The 23,475-nt window shown below is 39.0% G+C and overlaps 1 protein-coding gene across 3 annotated transcripts in view; it reads right to left on the bottom strand.

The window, feature by feature from the left end:
* The window catches only part of MCMBP (minichromosome maintenance complex binding protein), a 44,763-nt gene extending 21,288 nt beyond the window's left edge, over positions 1–23,475 (bottom strand). For 2 of the 3 annotated variants that reach the window (XR_011530607.1, XM_070587523.1), the window contains exons 1-5: positions 23,117–23,439; positions 4,619–4,704; positions 3,894–4,034; positions 3,722–3,763; positions 1,358–1,459 (exon numbers count right to left, since the gene is read on the bottom strand). Coding sequence is in view for 2 of the 3 variants with exons in the window: in XM_070587523.1 (XP_070443624.1) it covers positions 1,358–1,459; positions 3,722–3,763; positions 3,894–4,034; positions 4,619–4,704; positions 23,117–23,174 (429 nt within the window). In the remaining variant the exon portion in view is untranslated. Of the gene's footprint in view, positions 1–1,357; positions 1,460–3,721; positions 3,764–3,893; positions 4,035–4,618; positions 4,705–23,116 lie in introns of all 3 variants that reach the window. The other variant, XM_070587583.1, reaches the window with a different exon arrangement.

The raw sequence follows: 23,475 nt of genomic DNA, 5'->3' as shown, positions 1-23,475 counted from the left end.
GAAGAAACCACAAGGGAAATTAGAAAATATTTTGAACTGAATGATAGTAAAAATAACAAATCAAAATTTGTGGAATACAACTAAAGCAGTGATTAGAAAGATACTTATAGCCTTAAATGCTAACATTAGAAAAGAAGGAAGATTTGAAATTAATGATGTGAACATTCACTTGCAAAAGCTGGAGAAAGGAATTAAAACCAAACTAAAGAGTAAGAAAATAGAGCAGAAATCAATGAAATAGAAAACAGAAAATTAAAGTAAAAAAGTTGTTTTTTTGACAAACTACCAGCAACATGACCAAGAATAAAAGAGAAAACGTAATCAACACTACTGGAAATGAAAGAAGAGACCACCCAGACATTACAAAGAAAATAAGGAAGTAAAAGCTTGATGTTATTGACATAAATTCAACAAGTGAGATTAAATAATTTTGAAACAATTCCTTGAAGGCTACAACTTATCACAAGTGACACAAAATAAGTACTAAAAAAATGGAATTAAAAATCTCATGAAGAAGATGCCTGGCCGCAAACTGGAAACAACCCAAATGCTCATCCAATGGAGGTGATAGAAACGAACACCACTGGCAATATAAAGAAATGAACTACTGATAACACATGGATGCCTCTCAAATGCACTAGGCTGAACAAAAGCGATGAGACAAAAACTGTACTCTATGAGTCCATTGGTACGACATCCAAGAATAGGTAAAACAAAACCAGAGAGAAAGAAATCGGATGGTGGCTGCAAGGGAGGGGAGTGGTGACTAGAAAAAGGCACAAGGGAACTTTCTGGCACAAGTTCTTTCCTGTGACTGGGTTGTAAATTAGACGGGTGCAGGCATCTATCCAAATCACTGAGGTGTACCCCTAAAGCCTAGCATTTCAGTGCATGTGAATTATGCCTAAAAAAACTACTAGCTAAAAAAATTAAACAAAAAGAAGCCCGAGATGGTCCACAACCTCCTTCAAAAGAACCAACATGTTGTTTTCCCTTGAGAAAATGAGAATTAGTTCTAATTTAAAACTATTTGTTTACTTAATTATTGCAATTCTTTTTCAGTACCTTTAAATCTCCCTCAATCTTTTTAGTAGCGTTTCACTATAGGAATGTGCCATAATTTTATCATTTCTCAGTGATGAATACCTAGGTTGCTTTACAGGTTGCCTTGTTTAGGACAAATGAAACACGTTTTATTAAAATAAAGCCAAGCTTTGTAAATGAAGAATCATTTTTTTCTCCCCCAGCAAACTTCACTGAAGTAAAAAGACTAAGTTTTTAACAACTCAGAATGTGAACTGTGGTCTTTTCAATTAAGAAAATAATCAGGAACCAGTGAACACGTAAGAAAGGATATTTCTTTTACCCAGGTGGATTCCCCAGGCACTGGGACACAGTAGAAAGTCTGTCTTTCCAAAGTGGTGGTTCGTGGAGAGTTCATATCAACTTCTTGTTGAGGCTATGATGTGTACAAAAAGTATTTTTAAATTTTATTAAGAAAACAACATTTTTAAAAATTAGCAACCACATTTTCATATTACTTATAAAACCAAGCAACTACTAAATCCAAACTACCATTTTTTAAAGGAAAACTAATATAAAATCATTTCACACACAATAATCAATATGCCACCTTCTCTCAAATCCAGAATACACAGCACTCTAGGTTACAAAATTAAATCCTTTTTAATAAACAGGATGCTCTCAAAGACAAAGCACATGGTAATTCCACTCTCTCTTGCACAGAAAACTATCAAAATCAGCCTATAAAATAGGAATTTAATGAAATACTCATTACCAGGTATCTCTGAGATGAGATTTAAGAGTCAGACATTATTCCCTGGAAAAGGCATATTCTGTGTTTCAAATATACTTAGAAAATCCTAAGAGGTAGAAAGGGCCCAAGATGTAGCATTAAAAATTACTTTAATAAACACGTATTACAGGGCCGGCCCCATGGCTGAGTGGTTAAGTTCATGCACTCCACTTCGGTGGCCCAGGGTTTCACAGGTTTGGATCCTGGGCGCGGACATGGCACCGCTTGTCAGGCCATGCTGAGGCGGCGTCCCACATGCCACAGCTGGAAGGACCCACAACTAAAAATATACAACTATGTACTGGGGGGCTTTGGGAGAAAAAGCCAAAATAAAATCTTAAAAAAAAAAATTCTAAAAAAAACCACCAAAAGCGTGTATTACTTTTATAATATAAATAAATCCTCTTAAAAGCAAATAAAATGTATACTCCATTTTGTAGGGGAAAAAAAGGAGCCAAGAGACATTGAGTCTGAGCCTGAGATAAAGTGCTTAAGCTGGGTTTTTTGTTTCCTTCTTTCCAGGCCCAAAGTCCCCTTTTCCTGGCTTGGTGCTTTTCCTTACGACTCTATTGCACAAACTCTCTCTGCCTCAGTAGTGTCACAGATGGAGAGCCATAGCTATTTTATTTTCCCATTTTCAGATGCTGAGGTTACGGAGCCACAGTAATACAGCATGACTGTGCAGTAGAAAAAGTTGTATATGAATACAAATCCATCTTTCATGAGTCCATTACTCTAAATAGTTGGAAGAAGTTATATTTTTGTTTAACATAATCTTTGCGGCAACCTTTCAAATTAGGGCTGCTCTTCTGTCGAGACTGGCCCGGTGAACTAGAACACTTTATTCCACCACGAACAACTTCTACTGCTAATTAACGGGCTGGTGTGGGGGTTTACAGATCAATCTCCTGAGGTTCGGGTAAGCAGGAGTCTGACGCCCAGAATGTAAAAAGCCCCAGGTAATCCGATTAAACTGAGATTCTGGATCCGCAAAGCACAGAACTAGACCCAGAATGGGGGTAACTCCACCGAGGTCCCCCCATCTACCCAGGCCCTGCCTGAGCACCTGGCTCGTCACCCCCCACCTGTGATAGCTGTTTTCTTTCCAACAAGTGCCATTACCATTTGTGTGTCAACAGAATCACATGAGAAACACACAAAAAGCAAAATATGGGAGACATTTCTCAGTCAATATATTTACTTTGACATGCTGTTAATCTTGTTTTTTTTGACTTTTAAACTAGAAATCAATTTTAAACTTGCCTCAGTTACAATGCCAGGCATGTTGAACAGGTGTCTGAATGAAATTAAATTTAATTCTGCATGTTGTTCCTCTATTATCAGAAAAGCAATAAAGAAACGCAAGCACACTGTGGCTCCTCTATAACTGCTTTTCTAGTAAGTTCCTAGTCAAGACCACCCCTTTCACAATTATAATTCTATCCAGTGTTCCGCCTTCTTCCCTCTCCCATTATTGATATGTAAAAGAGTTTCTATTACTTCCTTTTATCAAAGAAAGCTTAAGTTTATTAAAAACTTTTTTTCTCCTAGGAAAAGAGGGCAGGATTTAGTCAAATTTAATTAAGCAAGCGTTGAGCCTGAAATTAATCTCCTACTTTCATTTTAAAAGAATTTATCATAACCTGTAGTTTTTTAACCAAGTATATAGACAATTGGGAAAAGCAAGGAATTAGTTTTGTCAACTACAATATTCCACCTTCTAGAGATTTTTTGAAGATAAAATATCTTATCAGAAACTCTTAAAGGCAAATAAACATTTCACATGACTTCTTAGAACTTATTTACACACAAGACACATTTAAGATCACCAAAGAAACGTCATAAATTCTCTGCTTAGGAAAAAATTCTTATTAAAAATGTTTTATAGATCTTAAGGATACGTACCCCACACTCCGCTACATCTCTATATTTTCCAAAATGAAGAACCTATGACCCAAAACAAAGGACAACAGTATTGCATCAGTATATCTGAATCGAAAGTACCATAAACAACGCGAGGGCAAAATCAACATCATTAATCAGAAACAGAAAGTTTCAGGAGAAAAGTAATCCATACCCGTGTTTTCGTGTTTCGGTTAACCGTTTCATAAACCCCCATATAAAACTCAGGGTCAAACATATCCTGAATCATGCAGCGGAACTTCACAAAACTGTTAGGTTTCAAATAATGAAGGGGAACTTCATTCAGTGACGGTACCTGAAAGTAAGAGAATCAAGTCAATAAAATACTCTGTCTACAGAACAGAGAGGATATATCCAGACCCAAACTGCAACCCCCACACACAAAACATCAAGCCCCGCCAGGGAGCCAAATGATCTCAACGGTCAACACAACATAACTGCTGGACAAAGCACTTTCTGAGTTCTTGCAAGTTTGTATGAGAACCGACTATTACGTAAAAGGATGCTTTTCCTTCAGAACGCTCTTCAGTTAGCAGAAAGGCATTTGCTTTGCTGAGTTCTTCTTTTAAAACTACTACCTGCCAATTCTTTTAAAATAAAGGTAATAAAGATAATCGAAGCTCTCAAATCTAATTTTCTTAGAAAATAATATAGTCAGTTACTGCCACCTAGAGGCACAAACATACAAGCATTTAACTGCTTGGATTTAAGTTAAAGCTGCAAAAGAGACCAAACTCTTATAATATGTATGCACTTAAAGCAGAGGGCAGTAGACATTAATTTACATATTCTTAAATTATATACGGATTACTACTCTACTGAGAGAAACTGGAAGGTGATCAACCCTCACCCCCCACCCCTAAACAGCAACAAGCTTACCCATTTAGGAGCATTATTTTCCTTCAGCTTTTCCTTAAAATATTCAATTACTTTCTTCTCCCAGTCAGGATTAACTCCATTTTGGGCTGAAAGAAAACATAGTTTTCAAAGCTAAAGGTACAATACACAATAGACTATGCTCAGGTGAGTCACACATCAGTGTGCCTGCATCTGAGGCACCGCTCAAGCCACTCGAGAAGCCGCCCTACTCGGGGGCTGGGTACCACAAGTCAGGGTGAGGCTGACCTCCTGCAGGCTCTCAGGAGCTAACAACCTGGCTGAGAGCATCCACAGAATGAGATAGGTTACCTAGACAAAGCAGCAGATGAACCATCATTTGTAAAGCGCACTGCTCCTTGAAAACATTTTATATAAATTTTAAAAATCTTTACAACTACCCTGAAATGGAGCAGAGGATGTTTTGTTTTAACTTACTTGGGAATAATTTCAAACTTTCAAAAAAGCCACAGGAATAACACAGAGAACACCTGTATCCTTGCCCCATCGGCTGTATCATTCGCGCTCAGTTATTTTTCTGACCCACTTGAGATGGTTACACACATCATGTATTTTTACCTTTAAATATTTCAATGTATGTTCCCTAAGAATAAGGAGATTATTCTACATAACCACAGTACTGATATCAACCTTAGGAAATTCAAAATTGATCCAATAATGTCATTTAAGCTAGCATTCATATCCCAATTTATCATCTGACCCTATACTATCCTTTATTGCACTTTCTCCCCTTCAGTCTCTAGGATGACATATTGCTTTTAGCTATCATGTTTCTTTAATCTCCTTTAATCTGGAACAGTTCCCCAATCTTTCTTTATCTTTTATGACACTGATACGGCAGAAGAATACAAGTCCTTCAAAAAAAAGAATGCTCCTGACTTTGGGTTTGTCTGATGTTTCCCTATGATTCGATTGTAGTTACGTGTTACCAGTCAGACTCCTACATAAGTGATGTTGTGTCCTGGTAAGGGTATCATCTAGAGACTAGATGTCCATCTTCCCCTTACTGATGATGTTAATTTTGATCACCCAGTCAAAGGGATAGCCTATTTCTCCAGTTACTTTCTTCCTCGTACAACTATTAAGAAATCTACAGGAGACACTCTAAGACCTTGCAAATAATTTTCATGAAACTTCTCTCTGCCCTCAGAAGATTTAGCATCCGTCGATGATTCTTGCAATGCTGATTGCAAAATGGTGAGAAAGGTGTTTTTAATGTCCTGTTAAAGATAAGAAAACCAAGGCTTTGAAAAATTATGGAAATTGGCCAAGACCAAAGAGCGAACTATCTACAGAATTAAGAATAAATATTTTCGGGGCTGGCACAGTGGTTAAGTTTTGCACGTTCTGCTTCAGCCGCCCGGGGTTCACCGGTGTGGATCCTGGGTGCGGACAGGGTACCACACGGCAAGCCATGCTGTGGCAGGTGTCCCACATATAAAATAGAGGAAGATGGGCACGGATGTTAGCTCAGGGCCAGGCTTCCTCAGCAAAAAGAGGGGGATTGACAGCAGATGTTAGCTCAGAGCTAATCTTTCTCAAAAAGAAAAAAAAAAGAATAAATATTTTCGTGAGTGAGAACCACTAAACCATAGCTGGTCAATACCTCCACCATTTATATTCATCACGCAGGTGCTACAGAGAGAGTAAAGGAATTCTGTCTATATTTGTCATAAAATCCTGCTAACACCATGCTTTAGCAGGGCTTCCAAACACTTTTACTTAAGTGAGCAAAGGCTAGTTCTGAAAAAAGAGTGAAGGGGAAAAACTCCTTCGGTGATTCTGATGTGCAATGAGAGTTAAATCTACCAGCAGACTGGCCCTCACAGTGTGGTTCCCTGACCAGCACCATTAGCACCACCTGAGTAGGTGTTAAAAATGCAAATTCTTCAGTCCATCTCAGACCTACTGAATCAGAAACTCTGGAGATGAGGCCTAGCAATTTGTGTTTTAAAATACCCACCAGGGGGAGTGCAAACTGGTGCAGCCACTGTGGAAAGCAGTATGGAGTATCCTCAGAAAATTAAGGATAGATCTATCATATGATCCAGCTACCCCACTGCTGGGTATTTATCCAAAGAACTTGATAACACAAATGCATAAAGATACTTGCCCCCCTACTTTCATTGTAGCATTAGTCACAATAGCCAAGACTTGGAAGCAACCTAGATGCCCATCAAGGGACGAAGGGATAAAGAAGATATGGTATTTATAAACTATGGAATACTACTCAGCCGTAAGAAATGATGAAATCTGGCCATCTGTAACAAGATGGATGGACCTTGAGGGTATTAGGCTGAGTGAAATAAGTCAGAGGGAGAAAGTCAAATACCACATGATCTCACTCATAAGTAGAAGATAAAAACAACAACAAACAAACACATAACAATGGAGATTGGATTGGCGGTTACCATGGGAGGGGAGGGCAAAAGGGATGATTAGGCTCACATGTGAGGGGATGGACTATAATTAGTTTTTGGGTGATGAACATGATGTAATCTACACAGAATTCAAAATATATTATGATGTACATCCGAAAGCCATATGATGTTATAATCCAATGTTACTGCAATTAAAAAAATAAAATAAAATAAAATACCCACCAGGTGATTCCGATACTCTGAAGTTTGAGAACCACTACTCTACAAGATGCATGCCAATAAATGATTACTGAATTGGGGAAAAAACAATCAACTGGTGTTTTCACTTCTAGTCAAAATGGATGTTTAAAGAGAAACCTGACACGCAGCCATGACTGCCACACCAACACTACTATTCTGACGGCATTTGTGTAAGAAACATGAAAATGCCACACAACAGATGACGAAGCTACATCAAAGAGGGATTGGGAAGCAGTTAAGTTACTACTAACTAACTAACGTGTATACAAAATAGTATGTAAATGGCCAGATTACAAATATCTGGTACTGCTGGGCAATTAAAGGACTGCAAAAGACAATTCCCCAAATACCCAGAATGCACCAATAAATGTCAATTATTTATTAAGCCTACCGTGTGCCCAGCATTTCCTAGGTGCAACGAGGTCACTGAGAGCTGAAGGAACTTAGAGCTAAGATAAGCTACGGCTAGAATAAGAGCCAAAAGTAAAGAGGAGAAACCAGTGTAGGGCAAAGAATCTGAGAGGGCTTCTGAAAGAGGTGTTGCTTGAGCCAGGCCTTGAAAGGAGGAGGACTGACTCGTGTCAAGGTGGAAGGGATTGGCATATTCTAGATGGACAGCACTCCGAGGGAAGAAACAGTAATGAACAAGGACAAGGATGGCCACTACCTGAAACTCAAGTACACGGAGCACTAAGTGCCTGGAAGAGAATAAAGCCAATGAACAAAATGAAGATGAGGCCATGCCTATCACAGGGAGTTTTCAACGCCAGGCTACAGATTTGCTCTCTATTCAGACTATCAACCTTCACATTCCCAAGGCCTAGCAAGGGCCCGGGACATAAGTAAGAGCTTTGGAGTTAGGGAAATAAACATTAACTAAGCACAATGTAGAGAAAATAGGTTGTTTTGCAAGACTAGTATCCACTTCTCCTTTTTCTAATGACGGTGCCTCTTTTTGCGGGAAGAACCCCTGCACCCTCACTGTCTCAGTCCAAGGCCTCAGTGGTTCTGACAACTGCTTTAGGAGTGCGCCAATCAAAGACAATCTCGGGAGCCAGGTTTAGTAACAGGGTGCAACATTGCAGGTTATAATCCTGAGGCCGCATGTGGCCACTGTGACCAAGGTCTGTCTGAAAACTATGCCATCCCAGAGGAAAGTGGAGCAGAGAGGCAGATTGCTGTAGACATGGTGTAAGTATTTGGCTCTAACTGAGCCTGACGTTAACTTACCCATGAATTCTGTCACCTGAGACCATATATTCATCTTTTGGGGTTTAAGTGGAATCAAGCTTGGTCACTTGCAACCAAGAGTCCTGCTTAGCCTAGACATCACTCTATCATGTTTCCCATGAATTCCTGGGCATCTGAATTTGAGCACCACTGCATACAATCTTCCTCGAGTTTAGAAGTCAGGGAAACTGAGGAACAAAAAATATACAGGTTTTTACACTCGTAACAGTTTATGAGGGTTCTAGTTGTTCCACCTCACCAATACTTGGTCTTGTCAATCTTTTTAATCCTAGTCATTGTGCTGGTTATGCAATGGCTTCTCTTTGTGGTCTCAACATGCATTTCCCTAATGAGTAAGGATGTTGTACAGCGCTTCATTTGTTTATTGACCGTCGCAATAAATCCCTTCGTGAAGTGACTACTCACATTTTTAAAAAAGCTTGCTGCGGCATCACTTACTGTGCTAGTTCTCTGTGTATTCTAGATGTCTTTTGTCAGATATACGTAGGGCGAGCATTTTCTCCTAATTTGTAGCTTGGTTTTTGACATTCTTAATGGCGTCTTTTGATGACAAGTTTTAAATTTTGATCCAGTCCAATTTTCCAGTTTTTTCTTTTACGGTGTCTCTAAGATCATGAAGATCTTCTCCTACGTTTTTTATTTTTCACATTCAGGTCTGTAAATCCATATCAAATTAATGTTTTTGTTTACAGTGTTGACGTAAGGGTCAAGGCTCATTTTTTCCCAAAAAGATATCCACTTGTTCCAGCATTATTTAACGAAAAGACTTTCTAGCACTAATTGCTTTGGCACTTTTGTCAAAAACTCAACTCACTGTATTTATGTTAGCGTATTTCTAGATTCTCTATTACATTACACTGATCTATTTGTTGATCTTTATGCCAATACCATACTGTCTTAATCACTACAGCTTGATAATAAGTCTTAAAGTCAGGTAGTTAAGTTCTTTTAACTTTCTTCTTCAACTTTGTTTTAATTATTCTAGATCCTCAACATTTCTATATAATTTTGAGGAACAACTTGTCAGCTTCTACGTGAAGTCTGCTGAAATTCTGATTAGGGTGATATTGAGTATATAGATTAATTTGATAAGAACGGACAGCTTAACAATATCAAATCTCCCAATCTATAAACTCTCCCATGGGAGAGAGCACTGGGAAGCCTCCAGACTCCATCTGGGTCTTTTTCCCGTAGGATCTGGCTATGCAACCTTACCACACTGCTGTTATAAATCTTAGCCAAGAGTCCAACTATAAAGAGTCACGTAAGTCCTTCTAATGAATCTCCAGACATAAGGGTGGTCTTGGAACTACAGCTCCTTTCTTTTTATTGCTGAGTCGTCTTCCACTGTATAGCTGAACACAATTTGTTTCTCCATTTACCTGTTTAGATTTAGATTGTCTCCAGGTTTTGATAACTATGAGTAAAACGACTACAAACATTTGTATACAGGTTTTTGTATGAACATAAGCTTTCATTTCTCTAGGGTAAAAACCTAGGAATGGGACAGCTGGGTATATATATGGCAAATGTATGATTAACTTTAAGAGTCTGCCTTTTTCCAGAGTCGCTGTACCATTTTGCATTCTCACCACCAACATATAAGAGAGCCAGCTGTTTGCATTCTTGCCAGTACTTGGTGTTGTCAGTATTCTTTTGGTTTATTTTAGCTGTTCTAATAGCTGTGTGAGATCCCATTACGGTTTAAATTTGCATTTCCCTAGAGGCCAATGATGCTGAACTCTGTTCATGTGGTTATCTGCCATCCTTATATCCTCTCTGGTGAAGTGTCCATTTAAATCTACTTAAATCTTTTGCCCCTTTTAAAATTGAGTTGTTTAATTACCGTTGTGTTTTCTTTCTACATTCTGGATACAAGTCCTTTATGTGATATATGATTTTCAAATATATTCTCTCAGTCTATACCTTGTCTTTTCATTCTCCAAACAGTATCTTTTGTAGAACAAAAGTTTTTAATTTTGATGAAGTCCAATTTACCAAATTTTTGTTTTATGCATTATGTCTTTGGGATCATGTCTAAAAAGTCACTGCCAAATCCTGGTTCAGGAAGATCTTCTGTTTACTTCTAAAAGTTTTATTCTTTTAGATTTTATACTTAGTCCTATGACCCATCTTGAGTTAATTTTTGTATAAGGTATGAGATTTAGGTTGAGATTAATATTTCTGCATAAGAATGTCTAACTGTTCCAACATCTTTGTTGAAAAGAATATCCTTTTGCCATTGAATCGCCTTTTGTACCTGTCAAAAGACAATTAAGGGGGCCGGCCCGGTGGTGCAGTGATTAAGTTCGCAGGTTCCACTTCGGCGGCCCAGGATTCACCGGTTGTGATCCCTAGTGCAGACCTATGCATTACTTGTCAAGCCACAGTGTGGAAGACGTCCCACATATAAAGTAGAGGAAGATGGGCATGGATGTTAGCTCAGGGACAGTCTTCCTCAGCAAAAAAAAAGAAGGATTGGTGGCAGATGTTAGCTCAGGGCTAATATTCCACAAAGAAAAAAACAAAAACAACTACGGCAACAGGATGAACCTTAAAAATATTAAGCTAAGTGAAACAATCCAGACAAAAAATGACAAATATTGTACGATTCTACTTATATGAGGTCCACAGCATAGGCAAATTCATAGAGACAAAAAGCAAAATAGAGGCTCTGGGGGGACACTGGAGGGAAGGTGGAGCTGGGGTGGGAAATCTATTTCATCTCGAGTGAGTTTGGATAGTACGTGGTTGTGGCAGGAAAAATAATGCCCTCCCCCTGCAAAGATGTCCACATCTTAATCCCAGCACCTATGAATATATTATGTTACATGGCAAAAGGGAATTTAGGGAGAAGATGGAATTAAGGTTGATAACCAGCTGACTTTAACACAAGGCGATTATGTGATTTTCTGGGTGGGTCCAAGGTAATCACAAGGGTCCTTAAATGTGGAATGAAGCAGAAGTAGTCAGAGTGAGAAGATGTGAGTAGAACACCACCTGCTTTTCTGGCTTTGAAGATTTTTAAAGGGGGCCACAAACCAAGAAATGTTGGCAACCTCGAAAAGGTGGAAAAAGACAAGGAAACAATCTGTCCCCTAGAGCCTGCCGCAAGGAATGCAGTGCTGCTGACAACTCCATTTTATTCCAGGGGGACCTGCAGCAGACTTCTGGCCTCCAGAACCGTAAGATAAGAAGTTTATATTGTTTTAAGCCACTCAACGGGTAGTAATTTGTTACAACAGAAATAGGAAACCAATACAACGGTTTTTGAGGAGTTGGTCCACTTCATCTCAGTTGTCGAATTTGCATCCAGAGCTGTTTGTACCATTCATGTCCACAGAGTCTAGACTCTATAGTGGTATCTCCCCTTTTGTTCCTGAAATCGGTAATTTGTGTCTTCCCGTTTTTTTTTTCTTTGCCCGCCTGGCTATAGGTTTATGAATTTTATTGCTCTCTTGTAAAAAACAAACAAACAAACAAGCAGCTTAGGGTTTCATTGATTTTCTCACTTTTTCTTCTGTTATCAATTCAATTTAATTCATTTTTAGTCTATCTTTATTATTACCTTTGTTCTGTATGATTCAGATTTATTTTGCTCCCCATTTCTAGTTTCATAGAGTGGAAGCTTAAATTATTGATTTGAGACCTTTCTTCTATTCTAATAAATGCTTTAATGTCTCTTAGCACATCTTTGGCTGTATCACACAAATTTTGATACGCTGTGCTTTCATTTTCATTTCATTCAAAATATTTTAAAATTTCCCTTGAGACTTCTTTTGGATCCATGGATTGTTCAGAAATTCAAACTTGAATTTCTAGTTATCTTTGTGTTACTGATTTCTATTCTAATTTCATTATGGTCGGAGAACATACTTTGATGGTTCCAATTCTTTCAGGTTTGTATTTGTTTTATGACCCAGGACGTGGTTTATCTTGGTGAACGTTCCATGTGCACTTGAAAAAACGTGTATTCTGCTGTTGTCAGACAGAGTGTTCTACAAGTGTCAATTAGATCTACTTGACTGATGGTGTTTTACAGTTCTTGCTGATTTTCTATCCACAAGTTCCCTGGAATACTAAGAAAGGAGTAGTAAAATCTCCAATGATAATTGCAGATTTTTCCTTTCACTTCTGGCAGTTTTTGCTTTGTGTGTATGTGTGTGTGTTTTTGATGAGGAAGATTGGCCCTGAGCTAACATCTGTGCCAATCTTCCTCTATTTCGTATGTGGGATGCTGCCAGAGCATGGCTTGATGAGTCATGTGTAAGTCCACACCTGGGATCCAAACCCACAACCCCCAGGCCACCGAAGGGGAGCAGATGAACTTGACCACTATGCCACTGGGCCAGCCCCATGCTTCGTGCGTTCTGAAACTCTCTTGTTAGGTACATTTACATTTATATCTTCTTGGTGAATTGACTGTTTTATCATTATGTAATGTGTCTCTTATGCTCTTCTCAAACAACTTCTCTTAAAAATATTTTAAAATTTAAAAAGAAGAATCCAATTAAGAGGAAAACAGGAGACCCAAGAAACAACAGAATTAACTCATGAACGTCACGGGGGGAAAAAAAATCCCAGTATGACAACTAAGCAACAAACCTAAAAAGCAACTGACACAAATTAGAGGAATAACTGAGAGGGCTCGCTGAAGAACAGCCACAAAAAGATAACGGTTTTGAGTAAATAAATGAGATGAATAAAGTGCTGGAAGAACTTAGTGAAAATGATGACAAATTTCTGTTCAATAGGGAAAAGAAATGCAAAAATACAAGTAAATTAAATTTTAACACTATTGCTTAAGAAAATAAAATACATACGTATCTGACAATATAGCCTCAAAATACATAAAGCGACTACTTTCAGAACTAAGGAGAAAAACAAATCAAACGGCAATCACAACTAAGGGACTTTACCACAGCCCCTTCAGAAACATACATCAAGCACAAAACACAAAATCAAACGACATAGCAGGTATGAATAAGACAGTTACCAAGCTCTCTAATATATAAATATCCAGACATAGAGTACACTTTTCAGTACACGTGACATTCACAAAAAGTTCTACGTGTTAGTCACAAAGGAAACCAACAAATATCAAATGTACAATATGTTCTCTGAACAAAATGTGACACGGTAACAACTCAGTAACAAAAGGGAAGCTTAAAACAACAGCATCCTCACGTCTATAACGATTTAAAGCAAACAAACCATATTAAACAATCCTGAGTTCAGAGAGGAATTTGTACAGGTAATTATCAAATACTCTCAGATAGATGATAAAGAAAGCTATACAGGTCACTATTTGTGAGATACTAAATAAAGTGCTGTTTATAGAGAAAGTTACAGATTTGAATACATTTATCAAATGTCAAGAAAGAATGGAAATAGATGAGTTTATTAGTATTCAAGTTAAGAAGCTAGAAAAAGAACAATAGAACCCAAAAAATAAAAAAGGAAATAATAAACTTAAGAGCAGACATCAATGGAATGGATAACAAAAACACCAATACAAATAATATCAACATAGACGAATTTTTTGGCAAGACTGTTGAGAAACAACAGAATGATAATGCAAAGAAAGAATAAAATCATACTAATAAATAAAAACAAGAGGATACAAACAAAACACAAAACTTAGTTTCTTTTAGAAAAAAATAACTATAGGCAATAGGAAAAATAAACTGAACACAGAGAAAATGCTAGAGATAACAGAAATACTAAAAACTATGTAAAATATCATGAACTATAAACTGACAATCTTGAAAATTCAGATTTAAATTTAAAACAAGATTAGCAAACTGAGTTCTTATTTTTATCACAATTTGGTCAAAGAACACTGTATGTCCAATATCAGTACGAAAGAAACAAAAGAAACAGTAGCTAATCCTTCTTCTCAATCCCATGAAGTCCTCAGTCCAGAAAATCTTGCAGTTTCAGGCCAATTTCACAAAAGATAAAGAAGCAAATTTCTACATAAACTATTAGTTAACTGAATCCAACGAAGCATTAAAAAAGAAATCAAGTTCAAATTGTACTTGAATAATAATGCAAGAACAGTTCATCATCAGAAAATCCACACAACTAGAAGGACCCACAACTAAAACATACAACTATGTACTGGGGGGATTTGGGGAGAAAAAAGCATAAAAAAAAAAAAAAAAAGAAGATTGGCAACAGTTGTAAGCTCGGGTGCCAATCTTTAAAAAAAAGAAAATCTATTAGTGTAATCTAGCACATTAAAGATTAATGGAAAAAAAATTACGTTCTCAGGGGGATACAGAACTAAGCACTTGATAAAGTCCAAGACCTATTTCATTATGAAACACTATAAATTATGGTTTGATAGTAAACTTAGGAGTATAAGAGAAACCATTTGACCTTGATTCTTGAAACGCTGTCCTCAAAGCAAAATAATTTAATGACAGCATTACACTTCCTTCCCTCCTGGTCCAACCACCCTAGTAGGTCCTGTAGGGAAAACAATTATACAATCATAATATTGTAAATGCTACTCACTGGTTTTTAACCTTTATAATATGATCAGAGCACAGAGAATGTAAATATCACAAGCTTTGTAATGCACAATGACACAAATTGGGTACAAGCAGTGGAGGGCAGTATAGAGACACTAATTTCCTCCAGTGAAAGACCTGAAATAGTATCTAAAGCAGTTGGAGGGAAAAAGAGATTTTAGAATATGCCTTTAAATGTAAAAGGAAGGCAACAGAAGAATTATAAACAATGTAAGTGAGAAACCAGAAGCTTTCCCACTAAGCAGGAACAAAACAAGGATGTCTCTTCTTACCACTCCTTTTCAACATGGTACTGGAGTCCCAACTAATGCAATAAGACAAGAAAAGGAAATAAAAGGTACACTGACAGAGAAGGAAGAAAATAAAACTGCCTCTATTCACAGATGACATGACTTTCCATGTAGAAAACACAAAAGAATCAACAATAAAACCTGTTGGAACTAACAAGCTATTATAGGAAGGTTGCAGGATGAAAGGTTAATATACAAAAGTCAATCACTTTCCTATGTACTACCAACGAGCAAGTAGAATTTGAAATTAAAAACACACTACCATTTATATTAGCACCCCCAAAAGTGAAGTTCTCAGGTATAAATCTAACAAAATATGTGCAAGATCTCTATGAGGAAAACTAAAAAACTCTGATGAAAGAAATCAAAGAACTAAGTAAATAGAGAGATAGTCCATGTTCATGGATAGGAAGACTCAATATTGTCAAGATGTCAGTTCTTCCCAACTTGATCTATAGATTCAACACACTCCCAATCAAATCCCAACAAACTATTTTGTGGACATCAACAAATTGATTCTAAAGTTTATACGGAGACGCAAGACCCCAAATAGCTAACACAATATTGAAGAAGAAAACAAAGAACTCTTAAAACTCAACAATAAGAAAATTAACAACCAGGGCCAGTCCTCTGGCTGAGCTGTTAAGTTCATGCGCCGTGCTCTGCTTTGGTGGCCCGGGGTTAATCCTGGGTGCAGACCTAGCACTCGTCATCAAGCCATGCTGAGGTGGTGCCCCACACTGAGGAACTAGAAGAACCTACAACTAGGATATACAACTATGTGCTGGGGGCCTTCTGGAGAAAAAAAAGAAGATTGGCAACAGATATTAGCTCAGAGACAATATTCCTCACACACACAAGAAAGGGGCAGAGACCTGAACAGACACCTCACCAAAAAAGACATATAGGTGGCAAATAAGCATATGAAAAGATGCTCCACATCATACATCATTAGGGTAATGCAAATTAAAACAAGATACCACTACAGTGCAACATCCAGAACACTGACAACACTAAATGCTGGAGAGGATGTGGAACAACAGGAACTCTCATCACTAAGCACTGGCAATTCTAAACAATGTCAGTGACAAAATATTCTTCCTTGAAAAATCTTTTGTTGGTCTAAATCCTAAACAATTGTGGTTACTGCTGAGTTTTAATAATATATGTGAAAGAGTCAAATTAGCACATTTTCACTACTTACCCTTTAATAAACCCTACTTTTACATAGAAGTTAATCTGAAGAATCCCCAGTTACACACTTGGCTCCCAACACAGACAAAGCTACAAGCATTTGTGTGGATGGTAAATTTCTAAGTGGTCCAGAACAGTCCAAACTTGCTTAGGGCATCGTCTCCTCCAATCCCTGTGGTAGAGTCCTACTTGTGTACGACAGAGTTGAAATAAACAATAACACAGTGATCGTAAAGCTGAAGACAGAGAACCTGAGTTACTTCAGTTCTATCTTCTACTCAACAACTTGCAGTTTTGTGTTTAACATTTAAAACTGAAATAGCTCGAAATTCGTGATATACTAGGTGTAAATTTTAGCTCATGCATGAAATATTTTACTGAATTTGAATAATATCTTTAATACTGAATGTATTCTTTTAATGTTAGTTGCTTTAAAACTAAAGAATAAATCAAGAAAATACATTTGTAACATCAGCGGAACTATCTGGTGGTTATCTAATTTGTGTCTTTTGCAGATGTTTCAGTTTTATTAAAATTCACTTATTAGTTACCAGACAATTGCTTATATAAAGTATTATTATATCAAACTAAAACCTAATGACCAAAATTCAAACTATTAGGTAACTATAAATACTATTGAGTAAATAGTTGAGCTTTTTTGTCCTGCAGGAACTTGGGAAGTTAGTCTTAATATAAAGAATTCATTAATTACACAATTAACACAAAATTATTCAAATCTGAAGTGTGGTACACATACTAACATAAAACATGAACACAGTAGAACTCAACAATAACAAAAATTCCAAAAAGGCGGGCGGGAAGAAAGCGACAGAAGCTATGTGTAGATCTATTTTGAAATATATAATATCTTCAGTTTTGCATATAGCTTTACTTTATGATTAGTACTGAAAATAATTTTGTAGTATAAAGAAGGGAGGTATTAAAAAATGATGCACTTAGAGAGCCAAATATCCTGGGTATGGCCCTGGAGTTAAGCAGCAGTCTCGCTCTAAAATCTGTAATCTTTATCGTTCTTTATTGTCAAAAGAACTAAAAGCACTACAGATTCAACGCAATCGCTATCAAAATGCCAACTGCCTCTTCTGAAGAAATGGACAGGCGGATCCTAAATTCATATGGAAATACAAGGGACCCTGAAGAGCCAAAACAATCTTAAGAAAGAACCAAGTTGGAGGACTCACACTTCACGATCTCACACTTACCACAAAGTTACAGCAATCAAGACAACATGGTACTGGCATAAGGCTAAACATATAGATTAATGGAATGGAATTGAGAGTTCAGAAATAAAGCTATACATCTATGGTCAACTGATTTTTTTGACAAAGGCGCCAAAACCATTCAGTGGGGGAAAGAATAGTCTTTCCAACAAATGGTGCTGGGGAGCTTCCAGTTTGCTGAACCCAAGTACATGCTGAGAAGGTAGCACATTCACGTTCCACGGAGACAGAAGCTCCTCCACGAGGGACCCTCCCAGACCCTGCCTATATACCTCTTCACCTGGCTGTTCATCTGTATCCTTTATAATGTATGTAAAAAAAACCCCAAAACCAAATAGTGCTGGGACAACTGGATATCCACATGCAAAAGAATGAATTTGGACCCTACCTCATACCATACACAAAAATAACTCAAAATGGATCAAAGACTTAAATGTAAGAACTAAAACTATAAAACTCTTAGGTCAGAAGTGTAAATCTTCGTGACCTTGCATTAGACAATGGTTCGTTAAATAGGGCACCAAAAGTATAAGCAACTAAAGGAAAAATAGATAAATTGGGCTTCATCAAAATTAAAAACTTGCATCAAAAGACTATCAAGAAAGTGAAAAGACAATCCACAGAATGGGAGAAAATATTTGCAAATCATATCTCTCGTAAGGGTCTAATATGCAGAATATATAAAGAAATTCTTGTAACTCAACAACAAAAAGACAAAACCTCAATTTAAAAATGTGCAAAGGATTTGAAGACATTTCTGCAAATAAGATATACAAATGGCCAAAATGTATATGAAAAGATGTTATTATCATGACTTATTACGGAAATGCAAATCAAAACCACAACGAGATGCCACTTCACTCCCACTGGGACGGATATAACTAATAAAACAATGAAACATAACAAGTGTTGGAGAGGATGTGGAGAAACCGGAACCCTCATGCATTGCTGGTAGAAACGTAAAATGGTGCAGCTACTTTGGAAAAGAGTTCCAACATAAAATTACCATATGACCCAGCAACCCCACTCCTAGGTATATTCCCAAGAGAATCGGAAACATAAATTCACTCAAAAACTAGTACATGAATATTTATCGCAGCACTATTTACAATACCCAAAAAGTCGAAACAATTCAAGTGTCTACGCGTGGATGAATGGGTAAACAGAATGTGGTATATCAATACAACAGAATGTTATTTTTGGTCATAAAAAGGAACGCAAGCACTGACACATGCTACAGTATGGATGAATCTTGAAAATACTATGCTAAGTTAAAGAAGCTAGACACAAAAGGCCATGTGTTGTATGATCCCATTTATATGAAAGGTCCAGAATAGGTAAATCATAGACAGAAGTAAATTAGTGGTTGTCAGAGGATGGGGAGGGGGCGATTAGGAGGGACTGCTAACAGATACGGAGTTTCTTTTTGGAGTGATGGAAATGATAGTGGTGATGGTTGCAGACCATCGTGAATATAATAAGAACCACTAAATTGTACATTTTAAAATGGTGAATTTTACGTTATGTGAGTTACATCTCAATGAAAAACAAAACTATAATTAGCAACAGTTAAAAGTGGTGACCTCAGTGGGAAAAGAGCATCCTTTTACTCTTCATTTAATATCATTTTTTTAACCACGTGCAAATTATTCAATAATATAAAAATTCATATACATGTACATATATATGCCTTTTGCCATGGCCATCCAATTGATTCTTCTCTGAGAAGTTCTCCCACTATTGAGGAGTGGGCCTCAACAGTCATGACTGTCCTACATAACTCTATGCCCTGGCCATAGCTGACTGGTCTGTGAGTGGACCCCTGACTCCACGCTGGGCCAATCAGATTCTCTAACCCTGGAATACGGTATTAAGATAAAGATGCTAACTCTGTGGGTTGGAACTGACAACAAGGGAAATTAGGAGCTGTGGAGCAGAGAAAGATAAAGTTCCTGTGCAGAGGAGAATACAGCCTAAGGGCGAAAAACTGAGACAGGTTGCTTGGATTCCTGCTGGCTTTCCAGTCCCTGATCCCATTCTGCAGCCTCTTGGGATACCAAGCAACCTCGCTGCCTTTGGGTTCTACAGCCTTATAAGAATTTTTTTTTTCAGTGGCTTACCAAGGGCGGGTTGGTAGGAGAGATCTAAAGTGGGTACAGACAAAAGCAGGTGAATTATCTGTTTAGAATCACAGGGACAACAAAAAAGCAGATGGACTTTTAGTCGATTTTATTATTGCTTTAAATTCTAAAATGCTAGTGATCACACAGAGCTCCCTGCCCTCCTCCACACCACTGCCTTTCTACGAGCTGGTCTAGTCTAGTCCTGTTCAATACAACCAAAGGACCTGGGATACAACCAAAAATAACGATCTTGACCCAAGCAACAGTCTAAAGAGAAAACAGGGAAGGAAATCAGAGTTGAAAAGCATTCCCACTTGCTCTGAAATTAACAGCAGTTATTAATCCAAGTAAAGAAAATTTCCTTTTCTTAAATAAAAAATGATTAAAAGAAACAGAAGCACACAAAACTTTTTTCCCCCCAAGATTCCTGCCTTTGTTAAAGGGAAGCAATTTGATATGGGTCGCTAAATGAACAATCACTGCGGGGACTGAGCCAACAGCATTCTGCACATAATAGAGCCCAATAAAGTAGTCTTCAATCTTAAGCCTTTGGACCTCAATGTCCTGTATATAAAATCTTTTAGAAACTGGAACTGAAACATTAAAGGCATTTTATGAAGGCTTATTGGAAAAATTTACATACGAACAACTGTAATATGGCAGTTATAAATTCAAAAAACAGACTGGTTCACAAAGATGAATTATGATTCATATAGTTATGATTGGCCACTATGAGAATTTCAAAGTTTCTCATCTAAACCAAGAAGAATAGGATTTGCATGTGAAAGTTAACTCATACCTGGTCTGATCACATGCTCTGAACCCATATAGGGTCTAGCAGGACTGTCCTAAGTTTGAGATTTGTGGTCACAGTAACCACCCCAATTTACACCACTTCTGATTGATAATCAGTTTTTCCATTGCCTCTGTTCAACAAATGTTCATTGAGCACTTTCAATGTGCAAAGCGTATTCTAGAGAATGAGGACATACTGGTGAATAAGGCAGACACAGGCCCTGAATTTCCAGAGTCAAAGATAGCAAAGGAACCCAAGAAACAAGTAATTTGGACGATATGCTTTACATGCTAATTTCCAGGACACACAGGATCCTGTAGTGACATGGAGCAGGGGGTACCTAATTCAGGTTCCCAAAGGAAGAGTAAGACTTAGCCAGGAAAGTGGAAGTGGGATGAGAAGGGGGGACCTGGCAAAGTTAACAGCCTATGCAGAAGGTCTAGAAGCGAGGTTCAAAATCAAAGAACTGAAAAAGGGTTCAATAAGAGGGGGAATGCAGTGATGAGGTCTGAGGGCTAGGGAGGGGTGGAGCCAAGAAAGGCCTCATAAACCACAAAAGACTTGCATTACTTTTCTACCTGGGGGAAGAATTGATTTAAAACAATTTCCTATTAAACCAAAGAGTCTACAGAGTTTAACACCTGACATACTTCTCACACAAACATACCTGTAATGCTGTTATTATAAAGATATTCAATATATTCACAGTGATAGAAAATATAGCAAAAATACATACTATACTTCAGAACATCTTCTACAAAAAAACCATGACTGTAAGACAGTATTTGTTTCTCCTCTATAAGACACAACCTATATGGGATTAAGACATTTTGGGGGAAACATATCAACAAGGTCCGGGTCCCCACAACAACTCACAAAATTTAGAAAATACTGTAAAGCCCATATTTTATATCTAAATTATACCCTTTCAGTACTATGAGGAGATATCCCCCTTAGGATCATACACTTAGGAGACAAAATCTGACTCAAATACACCCAAATGTGTATCAAATATAAAATCATTGCATTTATCCAGCAAGATTAGGGTACGGGGTAGTTCTCACAAATTTTCTAAATATCAGTAACTGGAACTTCACCCTTTAAGCACCAGAACTTTTTCCTTTTGAAGGATTTTTCCTAAAAAGTATCTATCTGTCTGCACCCTCATAAATCCACTGTTCAATTTAACCTTCACTCCATATCTTGGGGCCATTATTTTGGACATCAATTATAGGTTTCAGTATTCATTATAAACATCAATTACTAGCATTTAGTGGAGGGACATATTCCCCTTTCTCAAAGCACTCTTGATATATAGTGATTAAAAAAAACACATAACACAGGTTTTCTTTTCTTCTTTATCAGGCTGTCAGTGTCATTGGCTACAACCCGGCTGCCTACCCAGGCCTCCTAATTTGCTGTCTCTAGTCGCAGCCTGGGAAACCAGATTGATTAAACTAGTTCAAATTATAGGGAAAATGAGTAAAGAGTTGCTAAGTGTGCCCCTCCTACAAGAAATACATTTTACGCCATCAGTTTTGGCTGCTGGGGACTATCCAGCTTCTTCTTAGGAGTCCTCACTAACATCCCACGAGGTTTTAAACGAGCTAAGGCCAATCCAGAACTCTAAGTTACCTTCCGACAAGTCAGGTGCTACGATCTTAACACGGTGATTTCTGGCTGGGTTTGCCTCCACCACTCCTAACGCAAAAAGACATGGGGGAGGGGGTGTCAAAATGCCCAGTTAACCATAAAGAAACCTAAATTTTCCTTCGTACCCTTCGCAGAAAAGCAGCACTAACAAGACAACTGCCACCAAAATTTACTAAGCTCGTCCGCAGCATTCTAAGCTCTTTCTAGGCAGAAACTCGTCTGAGCAGTTCGACACTCCTTGCTAGCTCCGACCAAGAGATGTACACCAGGCAGGTTTTCCAGCCGCCCTAACAGAAAAATTAAGCGATGACACGAAATCTTATCTCGAAAAGAGAGGATGTGTGTAACAGTAGTTAGAACCAACTTCTGCCGCGAGCGAGCACTCCCCCGACACACCGGAAGTTTGGAAATACCCTGCAGGCTTCCCATCGGCAAAGTGCTGTGCCCTCAGCCCATCTCTGCGGGCCCTGCCGACGGGCAAGGAGCTCTCCGGCTACGGCCGCCCGCGGCTCGGCCCCGCGTGGGGACACCCAGGGGAGCGAGGCCGTCAATCACGGCCGGCCGCCGGCTCCCCCGGCATAACCTCGGCCGCTCGCGAACCGCGAATCGGGCAGGTGGGAGGCACCTGCGGCCGGGCCCGGGGCCGGGCGTCTCGGCGCAGGCCCGCTGACCGTCTCGGCCGCGCGAGCCTCGAGGTAGCCCCGCGTGGAGCCGGGCCCGGGCTCGGCAAACTCGGCGGCCAGCCCGGCCCGCCCCCCGCGCCGCCACTCACCGAAGAAGCCCTGCACGATCCCGAGCGGCTGGCTGAGCCAATCCTCCCCGCAGGGCATCTCGCCGACGGCCCGGGGCCGGCGCGGCCCGGCGTCCCGCGCCGCGGCTCCTCCTCGGGGGCTCGGCCGCTCCTCGCCCGCGCCCTCCCACGCAGGGCGAGCCTCGGGACGCGGGCCGCCCGGCCTCCGCGCGCCTCCGGGAACGGCGGCTGTGGCGGCGGCAGCCGGGGCGCTGCTGGTGACGGGCAGGCGGCGCGTGCGGGCCCCCAGCCTCCACTTCGCACAATGGCGGGAAATAGGCGCCGCCGACCGCGCTGCCTGCGACCTGGGTGGAGCTCGCGCGGGGAGGGGCGCGGGCGCG

Source organism: Equus przewalskii, chromosome 1, assembly GCF_037783145.1.
Source record: "Equus przewalskii isolate Varuska chromosome 1, EquPr2, whole genome shotgun sequence".
NCBI classification, from domain to species: Eukaryota; Metazoa; Chordata; class Mammalia; order Perissodactyla; family Equidae; genus Equus; species Equus przewalskii.
Note: the sequence above shows the minus strand (reverse complement) of the source record. Positions and strands in the feature narration are given on the sequence as shown.